Here is a 20,046-nt window from a genome sequence, read left to right on the forward strand (position 1 = left end):
GAACTAACACAAGACCTAGAACTAGAAGAAAACGGGACAATATTTATCAAATCAGTCCAAATTCTGAGATATTGACAGAATTGGCAGAAACATTACAGCGGCGAAGGAAGAAACTTTAAGAGGCAGCAAAAAATCGCAAAATGAAGCAAAAACAAAATATATAAGTCAAAACTGACTAATACAACTATGACGAACTGGAGGATCGCTCATTTCAATAAAAAATAATATGGGAAAGAAAGTACAAGGGAGTAATAACTACTTGCTGCACAATTTAAGGGTTTATGACATAATAAAAAAGTTTAAAGGAAATGACATTTGTGAACACCCTGTATAGCATTGATCCCGAGGTTGCATATTTTCAAAAGTTTACCAAATTTTATCTTTCTAAGACAAACCACATCGAACATATTTAAGAAAATGATTAAAAATTTTTGAACTTTGAAAGGTTTAGACCAAAATTTTTTACACGAATCATCACTATTTTAACTCTAATATTTGTTATTAAAATTATGCAACGGCTTACAGGAACACCCTATATAATGGCAACGAGTATCTAAAAATTAATATTTACAAGACATAATAAGTAAAACAGATTTCAAATATTCTGCCTTGGCCGCAAGCGACCTCGGCTATGATTATATGCCAAGATCATAAAGGATTGTCTTCGATGAATGTGATATATGATGGCCAAGATTGTCTAAAATTAATATTTAGAAGATATTATAAGTAAAACAGGTTTCAAAGATTCTGCCTCGGCCGCAAGCGACCTCGGCTGCCATAATATGTCAAGATCATGAAGGATTGTCTTTGATGAGTGTGATATATGATGGCCAAGATTGTCTAAAATTAATATTTATAAAATATAATATTCTAAAAGAGATTTTAAATATTCTGCCTCGGCCGCAAGCGACCTCGGCTATGATTATATGTCAAGATCATGAAGGATTATCTTCTACGAGTGTGATATAAGATGACCAAGATTGTCTAAAATTAATATTTACAAGATATAATAAGTAAAACACGTTTCAAATGATCTGCCTCGGCCGCAAACGACCTCGGCTACGACTATATGCCAAGACCATGAAGGATTGTCTTTGATGAGTGTGATATATGATGGCCAAGGTTGTCTAAAATTAATATTTAGAAGATATTATAGGTAAAACAGGTTTCAAATATTCTGCCTCGGCCGCAAGCGACCTCGGCTGCCATAATGTGTCAACATCATGAAGGATTGTCTTTGATGAGTATGATACATGATGGCCAAAGTTGTCTAAAATTAATATTTAGAAGATATTATAAGTAAAACAGGTTTCAAAGATTCTGCCTCGGCCGCAAGCGACCTCGGCTGCCATAATATGTCAAGATCATGAAGGATTGTCTTTGATGAGTGTGATATATGATGGCCAAGATTGTCTAAAATTAATATTTATAAAATATAATATTCTAAAAGAGATTTTAAATATTCTGCCTCGGCCGCAAGCGACCTCGGCTATGATTATATGTCAAGATCATGAAGGATTATCTTCTACGAGTGTGATATAAGATGACCAAGATTGTCTAAAATTAATATTTACAAGATATAATAAGTAAAACACGTTTCAAATGATCTGCCTCGGCCGCAAACGACCTCGGCTACGACTATATGCCAAGACCATGAAGGATTGTCTTTGATGAGTGTGATATATGATGGCCAAGGTTGTCTAAAATTAATATTTAGAAGATATTATAGGTAAAACAGGTTTCAAATATTCTGCCTCGGCCGCAAGCGACCTCGGCTGCCATAATGTGTCAACATCATGAAGGATTGTCTTTGATGAGTATGATACATGATGGCCAAAGTTGTCTAAAATTAATATTTAGAAGATATTATAAGTAAAACAGGTTTCAAATATTCTGCCTCGGCCGCAAGCGACCTCGGCTGCGATAATATGTCAAGACCATGAAGGATTGTCTTTGATGAGTGTGATATATGATGGCCAAAGTTGTCTAAAATTAATATTTAGAAGATATTATAAGTAAAACAGGTTTCAAATATTCTGCCTCGGCCGCAAGCGACCTCGGCTGCGATAATATGTCAAGACCATGAAGGATTGTCTTTGATGAGTGTGATATATGATGGCCAAAGTTGTCTAAAATTAATATTTAGAAGATATTATAAGTAAAACAGGTTTCAAATATTCTGCCTCGGCCGCAAGCGACCTCGGCTGCGATAATATGTCAAGACCATGAAGGATTGTCTTTGATGAGTGTGATATATGATGGCCAAAGTTGTCTAAAATTAATATTTAGAAGATATTATAAGTAAAACAGGTTTCAAATATTCTGCCTCGGCCGCAAGCGACCTCGGCTGCCATAATGTGTCAAGATCATGAAGGATTGTCTTTGATGAGTGTGATATATGATGGCCAAGATTGTCTAAAATTAATATTTATAAAATATAATATTCTAAAAGAGGTTTTAAATATTCTGCCTCGGCCGCAAGCGACCCCGGCTATGATTATATGCCAAGATCATGAAGGATTATCTTCTACGAGTGTGATATAAGATGACCAAGATTGTCTAAAATTAATATTTACAAGATATAATAAGTAAAACACGTTTCAAATGATCTGCCTCGGCCGCAAACGACCTCGGCTACGACTATATGCCAAGACCATGAAGGATTGTCTTTGATGAGTGTGATATATGATGGCCAAGGTTGTCTAAAATTAATATTTAGAAGATATTATAGGTAAAACAGGTTTCAAATATTCTGCCTCGGCCGCAAGCGACCTCGGCTGCCATAATGTGTCAACATCATGAAGGATTGTCTTTGATGAGTATGATACATGATGGCCAAAGTTGTCTAAAATTAATATTTAGAAGATATTATAAGTAAAACAGGTTTCAAATATTCTGCCTCGGCCGCAAGCGACCTCGGCTGCGATAATATGTCAAGACCATGAAGGATTGTCTTTGATGAGTGTGATATATGATGGCCAAAGTTGTCTAAAATTAATATTTAGAAGATATTATAAGTAAAACAGGTTTCAAATATTCTGCCTCGGCCGCAAGCGACCTCGGCTGCGATAATATGTCAAGACCATGAAGGATTGTCTTTGATGAGTGTGATATATGATGGCCAAAGTTGTCTAAAATTAATATTTAGAAGATATTATAAGTAAAACAGGTTTCAAATATTCTGCCTCGGCCGCAAGCGACCTCGGCTGCGATAATATGTCAAGACCATGAAGGATTGTCTTTGATGAGTGTGATATATGATGGCCAAAGTTGTCTAAAATTAATATTTAGAAGATATTATAAGTAAAACAGGTTTCAAATATTCTGCCTCGGCCGCAAGCGACCTCGGCTGCCATAATGTGTCAAGATCATGAAGGATTGTCTTTGATGAGTGTGATATATGATGGCCAAGATTGTCTAAAATTAATATTTATAAAATATAATATTCTAAAAGAGGTTTTAAATATTCTGCCTCGGCCGCAAGCGACCCCGGCTATGATTATATGCCAAGATCATGAAGGATTATCTTCTACGAGTGTGATATAAGATGACCAAGATTGTCTAAAATTAATATTTACAAGATATAATAAGTAAAACACGTTTCAAATGATCTGCCTCGGCCGCAAACGACCTCGGCTACGACTATATGCCAAGACCATGAAGGATTGTCTTTGATGAGTGTGATATATGATGGCCAAGGTTGTCTAAAATTAATATTTAGAAGATATTATAGGTAAAACAGGTTTCAAATATTCTGCCTCGGCCGCAAGCGACCTCGGCTGCCATAATGTGTCAACATCATGAAGGATTGTCTTTGATGAGTATGATACATGATGGCCAAAGTTGTCTAAAATTAATATTTAGAAGATATTATAAGTAAAACAGGTTTCAAATATTCTGCCTCGGCCGCAAGCGACCTCGGCTGCGATAATATGTCAAGACCATGAAGGATTGTCTTTGATGAGTGTGATATATGATGGCCAAAGTTGTCTAAAATTAATATTTAGAAGATATTATAAGTAAAACAGGTTTCAAATATTCTGCCTCGGCCGCAAGCGACCTCGGCTGCGATAATATGTCAAGACCATGAAGGATTGTCTTTGATGAGTGTGATATATGATGGCCAAAGTTGTCTAAAATTAATATTTAGAAGATATTATAAGTAAAACAGGTTTCAAATATTCTGCCTCGGCCGCAAGCGACCTCGGCTGCGATAATATGTCAAGACCATGAAGGATTGTCTTTGATGAGTGTGATATATGATGGCCAAAGTTGTCTAAAATTAATATTTAGAAGATATTATAAGTAAAACAGGTTTCAAATATTCTGCCTCGGCCGCAAGCGACCTCGGCTGCCATAATGTGTCAAGATCATGAAGGATTGTCTTTGATGAGTGTGATATATGATGGCCAAGATTGTCTAAAATTAATATTTATAAAATATAATATTCTAAAAGAGGTTTTAAATATTCTGCCTCGGCCGCAAGCGACCCCGGCTATGATTATATGCCAAGATCATGAAGGATTATCTTCTACGAGTGTGATATAAGATGACCAAGATTGTCTAAAATTAATATTTACAAGATATAATAAGTAAAACACGTTTCAAATGATCTGCCTCGGCCGCAAACGACCTCGGCTACGACTATATGCCAAGACCATGAAGGATTGTCTTTGATGAGTGTTATATATGATGGCCAAAGTTGTCTAAAATTAATATTTAAAGGATATTATAAGTAAAACAGGTTTCAAATATTCTGCCTCGGTCGCAAGCGACCTCGGCTGCCATAATATGTCAATATCATGGAGGACTGTTCTTGATGAGTGTGATATATGATGGCCAAGATTGTCTGAAATTAATATTTATAAAATATAATATTCTAAAAGAGATTTTAAATATTCTGCCTCGGCCGCAAGCGACCTCGGCTATGATTATATGCCAAGATCATGAAGGATTATCTTCTACGAGTGTGATATAAGATGACCAAGATTGTCTAAAATTAATATTTACAAGATATAATAAGTAAAACACGTTTCAAATGATCTGCCTCGGCCGCAAACAACCTCGGCTGCCATAATGTGTCAAGATCATGAAGGATTGTCTTTGATGAGTGTCATATATGATGGCCAAGATTGTCTAAAATTAATATTTATAAAATATAATATTCTAAAAGAGGTTTTAAATATTCTGCCTCGGCCGCAAGCGACCTCGGCTATGATTATATGCCAAGATCATAAAGGATTATCTTCTACGAGTGTGATATAAGATGGCAAAGGTTGTCTAAAATTAATATTTAGAAGATATTATAAGTAAAACAGGTTTCAAATATTCTGCCTCGGCCGCAAGCGACCTCGGCTGCCATAATGTGTCAAGATCATGAAGGATTGTCTTTGATGAGTGTGATATATGATGGCCAAGATTGTCTAAAATTAATATTTATAAAATATAATATTCTAAAAGAGGTTTTAAATATTCTGCCTCGGCCGCAAGCGACCCCGGCTATGATTATATGCCAAGATCATGAAGGATTATCTTCTACGAGTGTGATATAAGATGACCAAGATTGTCTAAAATTAATATTTACAAGATATAATAAGTAAAACACGTTTCAAATGATCTGCCTCGGCCGCAAACGACCTCGGCTACGACTATATGCCAAGACCATGAAGGATTGTCTTTGATGAGTGTTATATATGATGGCCAAAGTTGTCTAAAATTAATATTTAAAGGATATTATAAGTAAAACAGGTTTCAAATATTCTGCCTCGGTCGCAAGCGACCTCGGCTGCCATAATATGTCAATATCATGGAGGACTGTTCTTGATGAGTGTGATATATGATGGCCAAGATTGTCTGAAATTAATATTTATAAAATATAATATTCTAAAAGAGATTTTAAATATTCTGCCTCGGCCGCAAGCGACCTCGGCTATGATTATATGCCAAGATCATGAAGGATTATCTTCTACGAGTGTGATATAAGATGACCAAGATTGTCTAAAATTAATATTTACAAGATATAATAAGTAAAACACGTTTCAAATGATCTGCCTCGGCCGCAAACAACCTCGGCTGCCATAATGTGTCAAGATCATGAAGGATTGTCTTTGATGAGTGTCATATATGATGGCCAAGATTGTCTAAAATTAATATTTATAAAATATAATATTCTAAAAGAGGTTTTAAATATTCTGCCTCGGCCGCAAGCGACCTCGGCTATGATTATATGCCAAGATCATAAAGGATTATCTTCTACGAGTGTGATATAAGATGGCAAAGGTTGTCTAAAATTAATATTTAGAAGATATTATAAGTAAAACAGGTTTCAAATATTCTGCCTCGGCCGCAAGCGACCTCGGCTGCGATAATATGTCAAGATCATGAAGGATTGTCTTTAATTACTGTGATATAGGATGGCCAAGACTATCTAAAATTAATATTTACAAGATATGATAAGTAAAACACGTTTCAAATGTTTTATTTTGACATATTTGTCAACTTCATAAAAAATCCGTTAAAATGAGTTCAAACTCGACATATTTAACTTTAATATTAATGGAAATACAATCACTTCCGGTTTGAAACGTCAACGTCAATTTTGACATATTTGTCATCTTCATTAAAAAACCTTTGAAATGAGTCCAAACAAGACGCATTTATCTCAAAAAACAAAAAAGTTAGAACGAAAAACATTAAACCCTAAGTTATCAACACTGAAGATAGCAATTTAATTTTCAAATATTAATACCAACCTTAATTTTTAATTTTTTTTTTATTATATTTTTGTTGTTGTGACAAATATTAAGAGATTTTATAAAAATTAAGAATATGTCAAAATGACATTGACATTTCAAACCGGAAGTTGCTTATATCTCGAGTAATATAGGAATTAAACGAATCATGTTTGGACTCATTTTAAAGGATTTTTCACGACGATTACAAATATGTCGAAATTGAGGTTAACATTTTAAACCTGAAGTTAGTTATCAACTTCATAGTGTTCTTTCATGATGTATTCTTTTTTAAAAAACCTTTAAAATGAGTCCAAACAAATAATAGAGGGCCTAAATTTGATCCCTGTGGAAGCCCTGAGGTAAGAGTGAACTCATTAGAAAAATATCCATTGTAAGCAACATAACATTTTCTATGTTGGAAATAAGAGGCCAGAAGTTGAATTGCTGAAGGGACAAATTCGAAAGAGCTCAATTTATGTAAGAGAATTCCATGGTCAATCAGATCAAAGGCTTTGGATAGATCAGTGTATACAAAATCCACTTGCCCACGTCTATCCAAGGTGCTACAGATAAACTCGGAAATCGTAGCCAAGTTGGTAATTGTAGAGCGATCGGAAACAAAACCATGACACATGTGCTGGTGTACATAGAAGAATATAATAACTTTTCAAATAGTTTAGCAAAATTGGAAATTATCGAAATTGGTCTATAGTTTGAGAGGGATCAACAAACTACAACCACAAACCGCAGGCGACACTTTGTACATGTAACGACAACCAGTAGTGTCGCCTGCGGTTTGTGGTTGCAGTTTACAATCCACCGCCTATCACGGAATTGTACCTCTATTAGAAACTCTAATAATATATAGGGTGTTACATTTAAAAAAACAAAGTTGACCCATTCTCCGGACTTTATGACTTATAGTTTGAGTAAAAAATGGAAAATCCTACAAAACCCTTTGAATTAATAAAAAATGAAAGATGTAATATACAGGGTGTCTCAGCGAGACCGCTCATTAGACGTTTCTGGGGTTCTGGCCAAACAAAAAATTTGAGAATGCAGACTTAAGTATTATCAATTACGTTCTCTTCATCTAAAATATTTTCAGATTTCTAGCACTTCCGGTTATACCGGAAGTCGCCACCTACTTAATTTTTTTTAATGGAACAACCTGTATATTTTTACATATTTGGATTTGTCTGTTTTGAAGGCTTATAAATAACTTTACTTTTTGCAATTTGATTCATCCGTTCTCGAGTTATTCGATTTTTTTCTCCTCCAACGGACATTTGTTCAAAAAATCATAGAACACTCAATTTTTGATATATCAATTTAGGATTCAGAACATGCTTAAACAACATGATGGAGTATGTTTTGGTGCCGAGAACGGCTGTCTAGATCGTTTGGTCACTTTACTATTACACGTTAACTTTTCGAAATTTGGAAGCACCATAACTTCATTTTTTTAAATGGCACCCCCCATATTTTATTGCTTAGTCGTCTTCGGCGTCTCATTTTACATCTTTTATATTCCATATGTCCTATGCCTAACATTAATAGTTTGAGAAATAATTAGGGTTTTTTGATAATATCATCTTATTGATAAATCTGAATTATTTGTTATTCAAGCCGAGATCTAAAGGAAATATTAAATTTTCTCCATTTAATACGCACAAACGCTTAAATTGTTCTCAGATAAAACGATAAGAAAGTACGTTGTTTTTTATTTACATTATTAAATACTTCGCAGAATCCAATATTCGAAAAACTCATTTTATATTTATCAATAATAATCAATATTTAAGTGTTATCTAAATAAAATTAGTAATGTAATAATAAATGTTTAACCTCTGAGTGTTCAATTTTAATATGTAACACTGAACCAATACAAATCTACACAACAATTCCATTTTACAAAATTGGTTTAGTCATAAACGGACTCATTTCGCGATAAGATAACATAAATCTATAAAAATAAAGCTGTGAGGGAATCACATTTTAAACCGGTTATTTAGTTTTATCAACATCAACATGTCTTGTGAGTATTCCCTTTTATTTAATTTAATACCGTATATTTATGTTTATTTATTATTCAAAAAGGTCAAGCGGGTGGAAATTATTATTGGGTTGATTGGTCATCGAGTAGAGGCGTTCATAACCACGCGGTTTTAGGGGGTAAAGACCTCGATGGAAGTCAAATTTATGTAGGAAGGGCTTATCACGCTGGAGATTGGATCCCTGCTAAAGTTATCCCACAAAAACGAGTCGCGTACATTTCTTATGGAGGTAATGAAATAGCGGTTCATAATTTCCAGGTAAATCATTCCTCAAAAATTAATTAATTTATTATAAAAAAATAATTTTTTAGGTTTTATGCGAACAAAGATTCCAATGGGCAAGAGAACGTAACGGTAGAGTTCCTCATAATGCTGTAATCGGTGGAAGAACTGCAACCGGGGAAAATTTATACATCGGTAGGGCTCATCATGCCGGAGCACACACAGTTGGAAAGGTAAAACAATTTTAATCCACTTATAAATCCATCTAAAAAATCGAATTAGGATTATATGTACTAAATAACTTTTTATTTTAGATACACCCAAGTCATGGATGTTTGTATATCCCTTTTAATGGAAAAGAAGTAGCAATAAAAGATTATGAAGTCTTAACTTTACAATAATCAATAATCCTTCAATTAATTTGTACATCTATAATAAATAAAACAAATTTGTAATTAAATTCTTACCGTTGTGATGTGATATTCCAAGATCTAACAGAAGAGTGGCTGCCAAATCTGCTTTCTGGCGAGTGGCTTCGAATTTTGTTGTATCCAATGGAACGTAAAGAGGAGAAAATTGCGTCGTTACACATAACTCCCCCAAATTGCTGGTTGCGACGTCGTGAATTATCTGAAGACTCTTTTCTATATCTTCCTGTAATAAAAAGAAATTTAAATTAAAAAAAATTGAGGTTATGTTGTAAGTAATTAAATTTTTTTTAATTTTCGACTCGAACTCCGCAAAATCACCTTAATTTACTTAATTTAGCACTTCTAGACGCGATTTAGATGAAATTTTCGTGTGTGGAAGTAATTTTTAATAAAATACTTACAATTAAAACTTAGTTATAAACGATTTTAAAACTGTCAACCGATGTCAACAAAGGAAAAACAATGTGAAGTTAGCTACCACCTAGTTCACTCATTTTCATACTTTTTAATTTAAAAACTTCAAAAAAATTATCCTAATGCTTAACTTAGCACTTCTTTAAGCGATTTTGATGAAGTTTTAGTTTTAGGAAGTAATTTTTAATGAAATACTTACGATGAAAACTTAATCAATCATAAGCGGTTTTAAAACTGTCAATAAATCGAAAATAATGTGAAGTTAGCTTTTACCAACATAAAATTTATTACTTCAAGTTGAAATTGAAAACCGATAGAAAAAATTTGTTGTTATTAAAATAAATAACTGATAAATAATCTCGCCACAATTTTATCGAATACGATTAAAACTTGATTATAAGCTATTTTAAAACTGTCAACCAACAAATCGAAAATAATGTGAAGTTAGTTACTACCTACGATTATTTTTATTTTATTAAATATATTTAAACTAAATTAAAGCATAAATCTTAATTAATGTTAAATTAATCAAGAATTATTAAATTTATTTAAAAATTTCAAGTTGAAATTTAAATCGATAGATGGCGCTTTTCATGTTGTGATTTATTTAAAAAAAGAATATTTCTTATTGTTATTAAAATGAATAAACAATAAATACGATGAGATACAAAGAACACAAGCTACATTTGTGAATTATTAATAATATAGGATATAGTATTCAGTTATCGTGTTGTATTATATTCAACGTCCCCGGAGTTATCAATGTAAATGAGTCCTCGCTACAAATTGAGTTTGGAACTGAATTTGTTACCCGGTTGTTTGTGCTGGTATTCGTTATCTAATGTATATGAAAGGTGATGGGAATGCAATTCATACAATAATAACATAAAACTGCATTACAAATAAACCCCTGTTTAATTAAAACAAGTTGTTTTAATCTTACCTTTTTGGTTAATTGGCTTGTTACCAAGCACATTATATGACACGTATAAACCAATCGAACCAATAATTTCCTTGCAGGAAATTCTAGTTCCATCACGCATCTTCATTTGTACTAGAAAAAAAGGAAAAAGTAGTGGTTAACATAGTTAATAGCACGAAAATATTGATTCTTTAAAACTAAAATATATTCTTTGCGTGATAGGATAGATAAGAATCAATATTCTTATCTTAGAGGATTGCAAGGTTAATCTTCTAAGATAAAAATGTTGATTTATGAAATAAATAAATCTTATATAAATTGATACAACAATCATGCTTGGGCAGGACACCCAAGAGCGAATTACCTTGTTATCATCGATTTGTTTAATTGTGGAAACCTCAGTTTACTGATATAGACCTAAATAAAGTAGTTACGAGGCAAAGAATCAAATTTCATAAGTCAAAGTCGGTAAAAATAAGTCAATAAATACAAATAAAAACAAAATGTTGTGTTAGATTTTATCTTTGTGCATAATCACGTGGGAAATTAAAAATCCTTTAATTTGAGTCCAAACACGACCCAATTATCTTAAAAAATACCCGAGATATCCCACGTTTAATTTTGACATAACCTCAAAAAAGTGACAACCGGAAGTTGGTGGTGTTTGTCGTTTTTTAAGATAACTCGACCGAGTTTGAGCTCATTTTAAAGGAAATTTAATGTAGATTACGAATACGATGTTGAATTAATTAAACTCTGTCGAAATAAAGACAAAATGGCGGATAATTCAATGAAAAATGATACGATTTGAACGGAATTAAATTCGCGGGGAACTTTTAAGTAAAAATGTAGAATTTCGTTATTATTTAATTAAAATTATTAATCAAGATGGCGGAAAATAATTCGACATTTATAAAGTGAGGTTAGGTTTGTTATTTGGTCACGATCGTGTGGGGAATTAAAAATGCTTCAAATTGAGTCCAAACTCGACTCGATTATCTTAAAAAATACCCGAGATATCCCACATTTAATTTTGACATAACCTCAAAAAAGTGACAATCAGGAGTTTGTTATCTTTTAAGATAACCCCATTGAGTTTGGGCTCGTTTTAAAGAGAATTTAATGTAGATCACGAATACAATGTTGAATTAATTAAACTCTGTCGAAATAAAGACAAAATGGCGGATAATTCAATGAAAAATGATACGATTTGAACGGAATTAAATTCGCGGGGAACTTTTAAGTAAAAATGTAGAATTTCGTTATTATTTAATTAAAATTATGAATCAAGATGGCGGAAAATATCAAATAATATTAATTCGACGTTTATAAAGTGAGGTTAGGTTCTTTTTTTATTCATAATCGGCTGGGAAATTAAAAATCCCTTGAATCGAGTCCAAACACGACCCAATTATCTTAAAAAACACCCGAGATATTCAACATTTAATTTTGACATAACCTCAAAAAAGTGACAATCGAAACTTTTTGTCTTTTAAGATAACTTGACCGAGTTTGGGCTCGTTTTAAAGAGAATTTAATATAGATTACGAATACGAAGCTCATTTAATTAAATTCTATCAAAATAAAGACAAAATGGAGGATAAATCAATGAAAAATGATACGATTTGAACGAAATTAAGTTCGCGGGGAACTTTTAAGTAAAAATGTAGAATTTCGTTATTATTTAATTAAAATTATTAATCAAGATGGCGGAAAAGATCAAATAATATTAATTCGACGTTTATAAAGTGAGGTTAGGTTTGTTATTTGGTCACGATCGTGTGGGGAATTAAAAATTCTTCAAATTGAGTCCAAACTCGACTCGATTATCTTAAAAAATACCCGAGATATCCCACATTTAATTTTGACATAACCTCAAAAAAGTGACAATCGGAAGTTTGTTGTCGTTTAAGATAACTCGACCGTGTTTGGGCTCGTTTTAAAGAGAATTTAATGTAGATCACGAATACGATGTTGGATTAATCAAATTCGATTCGATCTTAACGAAATAAGTTTTTTAGAAGTTTAATTAAGGTTTTAGATCTAAAAATAAAGTTTTTCATTATTATTTATAAGATATCACTATTTATTGAATTAAAATTAGAACTAACACTAGACGTAGAACTAGAATCATTCGGGTTTAGCCGTTTTTAGAAACGTGCTTTAGACAGTGAAACACACTGTATAAATAAAAACAGAAATGTCAATTCTTCCAATGACGTCACAGCAAGGCCTTTGCGGGGGGATACGTTCATGTATGTTTATTCAACGAACCTTGGTTTTAACGTCAATTTTAAATGTCAAAACAAAATTGTTACCAACCTCAATCGCTAAAGTAACTGTTATTTTTTGAATGATTTAAATTTAAATGATATAAATTAATATAAAAGTACTATTTTTTTGTTGCATTTTGTTCTTAATGTTGTGCTTTATCTTGTTTTTAAACTAAACGGAGCATTTTAAATTTGTAATTGTTTATTTTATATTTTTGACAGCGCTTTGAAGTTATAGGTTATGTTATTGTCATCCAATTTGTGTTGTAAACATATTTTGATCCAATAATTCAATTTAATTGAATGAAATTGGTTCTTTTTAAAACATAATACAGATACTGAAGATAGTTGTGACTCAGAACAAGTTGAAAAATAACCTAAATTAGATTTTGGACCCTTAACTTTATTGGAAAAGTAAATAAGTACATCATTAATGGCGAAAACTCAATGAGAATGATCGATATTGTTAATAAAATTGTTGAGGTTGGTGGTAAGATTAATGTTTTAAACCTAAATAAATGATTTATTTGTAGGAATTGAAAAATCAACAGTTAGCATGTGGTTAAAGAATATAACAATACTGGAATGGGTTTATTCCTGAGTTTGATGAATTTATCAAGGTTTTGATTGTCATTATATAAAGTGTGGAACAAAATTCAATGCACCTTTCAATGTAGTAGCAATATCACGTCTGTTAAGAAAGTTATGATACAAAGTGTGTTTTTTTTTGTAGGTTATGAAGAAAAATCCTAGAAATTTAAGCCAAACCTTGTTTTATTTCAATCTGAAGATTATTTTCAATGATAAAACCATGAAATAATTATACATGGTGAATTGATGGTTGGAGGAAATTAATGGTAATTGATTGCTACAATGATAGACACTAACTCTATTGATAATTGAATGACTATTTGCTAATTAAGTTGTATGTGACAATGCATTAAATCAATTGTACACAAAAAAATCTTTGATTAAAAGGTTTCAAAGAAAATCAATAAAAATGTAATAAAGAAGCTTTTAGAAAAAACGATAAAACTATTTACAAACTATGATTGATTGAACTCTTATGATGTCAACAACTAAAATCCATCAAAAAATTGATTAGAAATTTATTTAGAACCATTTTCCCACTTCCTCGATTTTATCTTTTTATAAAATTTTAATTTCCGGCAACGATTCCGCGTTGACCTTTCAATTACGGGTTCTTCCAAGCCGACTTTTCAACCATTCAACAAGTACTTTTCTTTAAGAATCTCCTTTCGTTCGGAAAAGCGGAAATTTTATCTGTCTTCGTCGTCATGGAAGTACGCTTAGAAAATTTATCCCCTTCCTACGTTGAAGAGACGCTGCAATCTCAGTTCAAAGCGTTCTTACCGCTATTCTTAGGTGTTGTTGCAACTCTCCTTTCAGAGTTGAATGCCAGCGTGGCATTAAAGAATTATAAACCTGAGAGTATTTTTCTTGGAAAAGAACTCCCCGGGAAATCCGGGTGAAAGAATTGAGCGTTGAATTAGAAATGAAACAAGGTATGTGGGGAAATAAAGTTGTATTTGGAAAAATTTGTTGTTTTGATTGGGTTTAACGTTGTGTGTAATCGTTCGTTTATGCGTTAAAAGGGAAGTGAAGTGAGTCCTTTAATTCGCACCTTGTTAGTACCACTTCTGGTGATCAGCGAGGTGTAAAACTAGGTCTTATGGTTTACTGGACAGTTTAGAATCCGAACCTTAACTACAAAAATAGATATCTACCTTTCACCACTTGATATTAATTTAGAATCTGTATTAATTGATTTTTAAGCTTTATGATAAAGTTATAGTAAGAACTTGAGTCACCTGGGGCCGAAAACGAGATCCAAAACTGGCCAGGTAACCGGATTGACCTCGTTTTGAGTCGAAACCGATTTATAAGGAACCAAACAATAAAAGATTTGATGAAATTTGTGTCAAAATTGGTGGAGGCGCTTCGAAATTTTAAAACCCAATTTTAAGCTGCCTAAATAACCAAAATGTTAATCAACAAGTGGTTAAAATATTTAATGTTACAACCCTAACATAATAAACCATAACATTTTTTCCCCCCAAATCAAAGAAAATTAAAATAATACCACAAAAAATTATTAATTAGATCTTATTCTAATACTATTTAAAAAACAACAAAGGGTTAATTACCTTTTTATGCAAACTCTTGTTATCATTTCGAGGTACTCTTGAAGGGTTCTTCGCAAATCGAGTCCGAATCACTCACATTTTAAGTCCAAAAGCGTTTACGTTCTTGAAAATATGCCGGAAATGTGGGGAAAAGCATCCGTACTCACCCCCAACGACCTTTGACCGGACACTGGGGGTGTTCTGGGAAAATTTCTGTGGAAATTCTGCTGGAACTCGCGCAACCGCTCTGGGTGTCGCGTACATCTGGGAAAATTCGATCATATTTTCTAATACAACACGAGATACATTAATCAGTATCAATTTTAAAGCCCCCATTAAAAAAAACCACTTAATTTGTTACACATTAAGATAACCTATTTGTTTAATAACCTAATTTTTTGACAGTTACGTCAAAATTGACAATTAAAAAAACGAAAAAAAAAAAAAAGAGGGAAAATTGAATTTAAAAAATTTTAATAAAAAATTAATTTAAATAAAACATTTATAACATTCAATACTTAGTTTAATACATTTAAATTAAATTTATTTGCAAAAAAAATTTTTTAGTCACGAATGACATAATAAAATACAATAATTCGAACATAACCTCAATCGCAACCTAACCTCACAACAAAATCGTTTAAAATGAACGTTTTAAAACGAAATTTAATCAACATTCACCGATTTAACCAAAATACGCTATATAGCACAATTTATAAAAGTGCCATATCTCTCGAAACACTTTATCCGGGGAGTTCTTTAAAGTTATCGACCCCTACTAAGGTAATTCATAATTTATTAACCAAATTTATGTACTAATTTATTATATTAAGCCAATAGAGAGTATGCACGAAAAATTCTCAGGATACATCCCAATAAAAAAATTAGACATAACTTACAGCCGCAGTCCAGGACCCGGAGGTCAAAACGTAAATAAAGTCAACACAAAAGTCGATTTAAGATTTCATTTGGAATCGGCGGAATGGTTGCAGGATGATATAAAAAAGAAATTAGCCGAGATGGTATGTTTTAAAATCGTTTTTTATTCATTTTATTATAAAAAATTCGTTTATAGAATAAAAATAAGTTAACGAAAGAGGGTTATTTAGTATTTCATTCTGATTTAACGCGATCGCAAGCTATGAATACGGCCGATTGTTTGGAAAAGTTGAGGAATGCTATTAGACGGGCTTTGTACGTACAACCACCTCCCAGTGAAGAATCCATCGAAAAAATTAGAAAGCGGAAAGAAAAAGCTGCAAGGGAACGATTAATGGTGAAAAGAGAAAGATCGTTTGTTAAACAAGGAAGGCAAAATGTTGATGTTTAAAATATTTTTAAATAAAACAATCTAATTCTTTAATATCTTTTATATTGGACTTATATTTATATATAATTTCTTTGACAGATCTCATTTTGACGTTTCTTATGATTCAAAGTTGCGATAATAGATGGCGGTAACACTTTAATTTATTTTTATTAATTCTTAATACATAAATTAATCGTAGTTTGTAAATAATTTTATCCATTAATTTCCTCCAACCATCAATTCACCATGTATAATAATTGTTTCATGGTTTTATCCCAAAAAATAAACGTCAGATTGAAATACCACCCTTTAACTGATAACTTTTAACATTTTTTAAACATTATGATCTCTAAACAATTTATCTTGTCCGGTTTGCCTTAAATTTATAGATTTTCTCTTCATAACCTACAAAAAAAACATACTTTGTATCATAACTTTCTTAATAGAAGTGATATCCCTACTATGCTGAAAGGTAGTAGCTTATTTAAATCTAAATTTTGTTCATGACAATCAAGACCTTGATAAATTCATCAAACTCAGGAGTAACCCCTTTCTAGTATCGTTATATTCTTTAAACGCATGGTTAACTGTTGATTTTGCAATTCCTACAAATAAATCATTTATTTAGGTTTAAAACATTAATCTTACCACCAACCTCAACAATTTTATTAATAATATCAATCATTTTCGCCATTAATGATGTACTTATTTACTTTTCCAATAAAGTTAAGAGTCCACCATCTAATTTAGGTTATTTTTCAACTTGTTCTGAGTCACTATTATCATCAGTATCTATATTATGTTCAAAAAAGAACTGATTTCGTTCAATTAAATTGAATTATTGGATCAAAATATGTTTACAACACAAATTGGATGACAATAACATAACCTATATCTTCAACACGCTGTCAAAAATATAAAATAAACAATTACAAATTTAAAATACTCCTTTTAGTTTAAAAACAAGGTAAAGCATTAAGAACAAAATGCAATAAAAATAGTACTTTTATATTAATTTATATTATTTAAATTTAAATCATTCAAAAAATCACAGTTATTTCAGCGATTGAGGTTGGTAACAATTTTGTTTTGACGTTTAAACGTTTGTCATTAATTTTTGAGTGAAAAAAGGTTTTTGTCTTAATATAAACACAAAATAAATGTAATTATGTAATAAATATCTTATTTATTGAGTTCTTGATCTGTTATTTATAAAAAAAATAACTAAATAAATAAGTTACTGACAGAACCTAGATAAACATAACCTAAAAAAATAAAAAAGTGGAAAGAAAAAGCTGCGAGGAAACGATTAATGGTGAAAAAAGAAAGATCGTTTGTTAAATAAGGAAGATAAAATGTTTTTAATAAATCTTTAATTAATAAAACAGTCTAATTCTTTAATATCTCCTATATCGGACTTATATTTAGGTGTAATCGTAACTTTTAAAACACCACATTCATCTCGTCCACCCACATCGGGTTCCCAAAATAAAATTTCCTCTTTATAATCACTAATTGAGTCTAAAACATCAAAATTTTCAATTAATTTCAAATCGTATGTTAATTCACAGGTCTCAAATCCTTCTTGTATTGCCCATGACACTCTTGCTGTTTTTGATCCAAATAATTCGAATGTGCCATCTATTTCAGGTATATTTTGTAACGGAACTGTAATTTAATTTTTTTTCTTTTAATAAAATCGAAATTAAAAAGTTTTAGGTTATATTGTTTAGCGTTTAGCATAAGATACAAAACCTAAAATTAGAACTATTCGGGTTTAGCTTTCATTCTAAGGTTTTACAAGAATCGCAGGCTAAAAGTAATAAGTTAACACTAACTTAAAAGATTATTATTTTGAATTTAAACGATTTACACTTATAAACGTCATTTTGACGTTTCTCATGTTTCAAAGTTGCGATAATAGATGGCGGTAACATTTTAATTTATTTTTATTAAATTAATTTTTAATAAATAAATTAATTAAGCATATTAATATTATTCAAGGATAGTAGAATCTAGTATATTCTACCGTCCTTGAATATTATTAGATTTAATTTAAATAATTTCAAGAGAAACGTTAAAAAAATAATAACTCATTTATGTTGGTATCACTTCTAAATTAAAAGTTGACAGTGACAGTGCACAAAGACACTATTTGAATACGTGAATTCTTAAATTTCCGATTAATTTAGCGTTTTAGGTCTTGTGATAGTTCTGGCGATAGTGAATTAGGTCTAGTGTATGTATAAAAATAATTTTTTTACCTTCAATTAACTCCGACACATATTTATCACTTCCATTAACTTCTCCATATATTCCTATAACAATAGGAGTTAATGTAATAACATTAGCTTTACATGGTTTTGATAATTGTTGAGAAGTAAAGATGTGAGTGTTGGGTGTCTCGAAGTTAATAAATTCTTTTTCGTTTATGGTAAGTTTGTATTTTACTTCACACCCTTTATATTCCATCTCAGAATTATCAGTCCATTTCAATATCATGTTATTTGAATCGTATATGGCATTAATGTTGATTGATGAATCAATTTTCTTTTGTGTGGGTTGTACTTCAACATAATTATTAGTTTAATGAATTCAAAAATATGTTTTTTTTACCTTCTATTTCATCACTTACATCGATATCGACTCCGACGATTCCTTCGACTATAGGTTTTAATTTAACTATATTATCCTTACATGATTTATATAATTCCCTACTAATAAACCAATGAGAATTGGGTAAAATATCCTGAATGTTCGTAAATTCGTTTACTGTAATTTCATAACTAAGTTCACAACCTTTAAAATCTGGCTGAATGGTCCAAGTGAGATGTTCTAAATGAGAACTAAACGATTCGATTTTAATTATAGCACCATCAACATCCGCTTTTTTAGGTAAAACCAACTTGCTTGAAGAAGAGGCTCCAATACCCGTTTCTTTTCCTAGAGCCGTTATACTAACTTGAATTAACGTACAAAATTTCGGTCTTTTTGATATGATTAAACTCGTATCTGTTGTGTTATATCCCTCGTAGTTGGTTTCTCCGTTCATATTTACTTTAAGATAATAGGTAATTTCACAATTCGAAGTGGTCGGACGTGACCATTCTATAACAACAAGGTCCTCTTTCACCTCAATTTTTAAAAATGGACCCACAAAGTCTAAAATTAATTATAATTAATAAATAAAAAGAACTAATTATAATCATACTTGAACATTCAATTTCAGATGATTCAGCAGATTTTGTAGTCATTACAACTGTTACAACTATTCCTGTTATTATAATAGCTACCGCAATTCCGATAATTACTAAAAAATGAAAATAATTCGATTGGTTTTTATTTTAATTACAAATTTAATACTTGCCGAATCTTATACACGCAGAAATCATTTTAAGCACACCTTTAATCTGAGAGAAAATGAACGATTCCTATAAATTATATTGGTAATCTAATTTGTTATCATTTCGGAGAAGAATATGTAGCATTTAATTTATCAGGTCAGCATTGCTTGTACATTATTCATAGAAAGTAATT

The 20,046-nt window shown here is 31.4% G+C and overlaps 4 protein-coding genes and 2 long non-coding RNA genes across 7 annotated transcripts in view; 3 read left to right on the forward strand and 3 right to left on the reverse strand.

Annotated features, from left to right (window-relative positions):
• The window catches only part of LOC111414642 (probable G-protein coupled receptor CG31760), a 47,842-nt gene extending 32,263 nt beyond the window's left edge, over positions 1 to 15,579 (reverse strand). The window contains exons 1-3 of the mRNA XM_023046036.2: positions 15,222 to 15,579; positions 10,802 to 10,912; positions 9,481 to 9,667 (exon numbers count right to left, since the gene is read on the reverse strand). Of these exons, the coding sequence (XP_022901804.2) occupies positions 9,481 to 9,667; positions 10,802 to 10,894 (280 nt within the window). The 5' untranslated portion in view covers positions 10,895 to 10,912; positions 15,222 to 15,579. The remainder of the gene's footprint in view (positions 1 to 9,480; positions 9,668 to 10,801; positions 10,913 to 15,221) is intronic.
• Positions 8,616 to 9,473, forward strand: LOC111414644 (natterin-3-like). Its single transcript, XM_023046038.2, has 4 exons — positions 8,616 to 8,772; positions 8,835 to 9,049; positions 9,103 to 9,246; positions 9,328 to 9,473. Exons 1-4 carry the CDS (start codon positions 8,766 to 8,768, stop codon positions 9,412 to 9,414), a joined length of 453 nt encoding a protein of 150 aa, XP_022901806.1. The 5' UTR covers positions 8,616 to 8,765; the 3' UTR covers positions 9,415 to 9,473.
• On the forward strand, positions 13,401 to 13,868 carry LOC111414645 (uncharacterized). The gene is made up of 3 exons (XR_002706292.2): positions 13,401 to 13,536; positions 13,587 to 13,726; positions 13,787 to 13,868. It is a non-coding gene; the product is annotated as an uncharacterized lncRNA (long non-coding RNA).
• Positions 15,580 to 15,789: 210 nt separating the features above from the next.
• On the forward strand, positions 15,790 to 16,572 carry LOC111414640 (large ribosomal subunit protein mL62). Its single transcript, XM_023046035.2, has 3 exons — positions 15,790 to 15,983; positions 16,034 to 16,222; positions 16,276 to 16,572. The coding sequence occupies exons 1-3, from the start codon at positions 15,846 to 15,848 to the stop codon at positions 16,528 to 16,530; spliced, it is 582 nt and encodes a 193-aa protein (XP_022901803.2). The 5' UTR covers positions 15,790 to 15,845; the 3' UTR covers positions 16,531 to 16,572.
• Positions 16,556 to 17,405, reverse strand: LOC111414641 (uncharacterized). Its single transcript, XR_002706291.2, has 3 exons — positions 17,165 to 17,405; positions 16,971 to 17,114; positions 16,556 to 16,914 (listed from the first exon to the last, which is right to left on the reverse strand). It is a non-coding gene; the product is annotated as an uncharacterized lncRNA (long non-coding RNA).
• A 460-nt stretch (positions 17,406 to 17,865) lies between these two features.
• LOC111414653 (uncharacterized) lies at positions 17,866 to 20,046 on the reverse strand. 2 transcript variants are annotated; one of them, XM_071196081.1, is made up of 6 exons: positions 19,877 to 20,046; positions 19,721 to 19,819; positions 19,416 to 19,671; positions 19,126 to 19,355; positions 18,774 to 19,076; positions 17,866 to 18,177 (listed from the first exon to the last, which is right to left on the reverse strand). In XM_071196081.1, the coding sequence occupies exons 1-6, from the start codon at positions 19,899 to 19,901 to the stop codon at positions 17,882 to 17,884; spliced, it is 1,209 nt and encodes a 402-aa protein (XP_071052182.1). In that variant the 5' UTR covers positions 19,902 to 20,046; the 3' UTR covers positions 17,866 to 17,881. The 2 variants fall into 2 exon arrangements, with proteins under 2 accessions (XP_071052182.1, XP_022901816.2); XM_023046048.2 differs by having other exon boundaries at positions 19,126 to 19,671; positions 19,877 to 20,045.

This window comes from Onthophagus taurus, chromosome 5 (assembly GCF_036711975.1).
Source record: "Onthophagus taurus isolate NC chromosome 5, IU_Otau_3.0, whole genome shotgun sequence".
Taxonomy (NCBI): domain Eukaryota; kingdom Metazoa; phylum Arthropoda; class Insecta; order Coleoptera; family Scarabaeidae; genus Onthophagus; species Onthophagus taurus.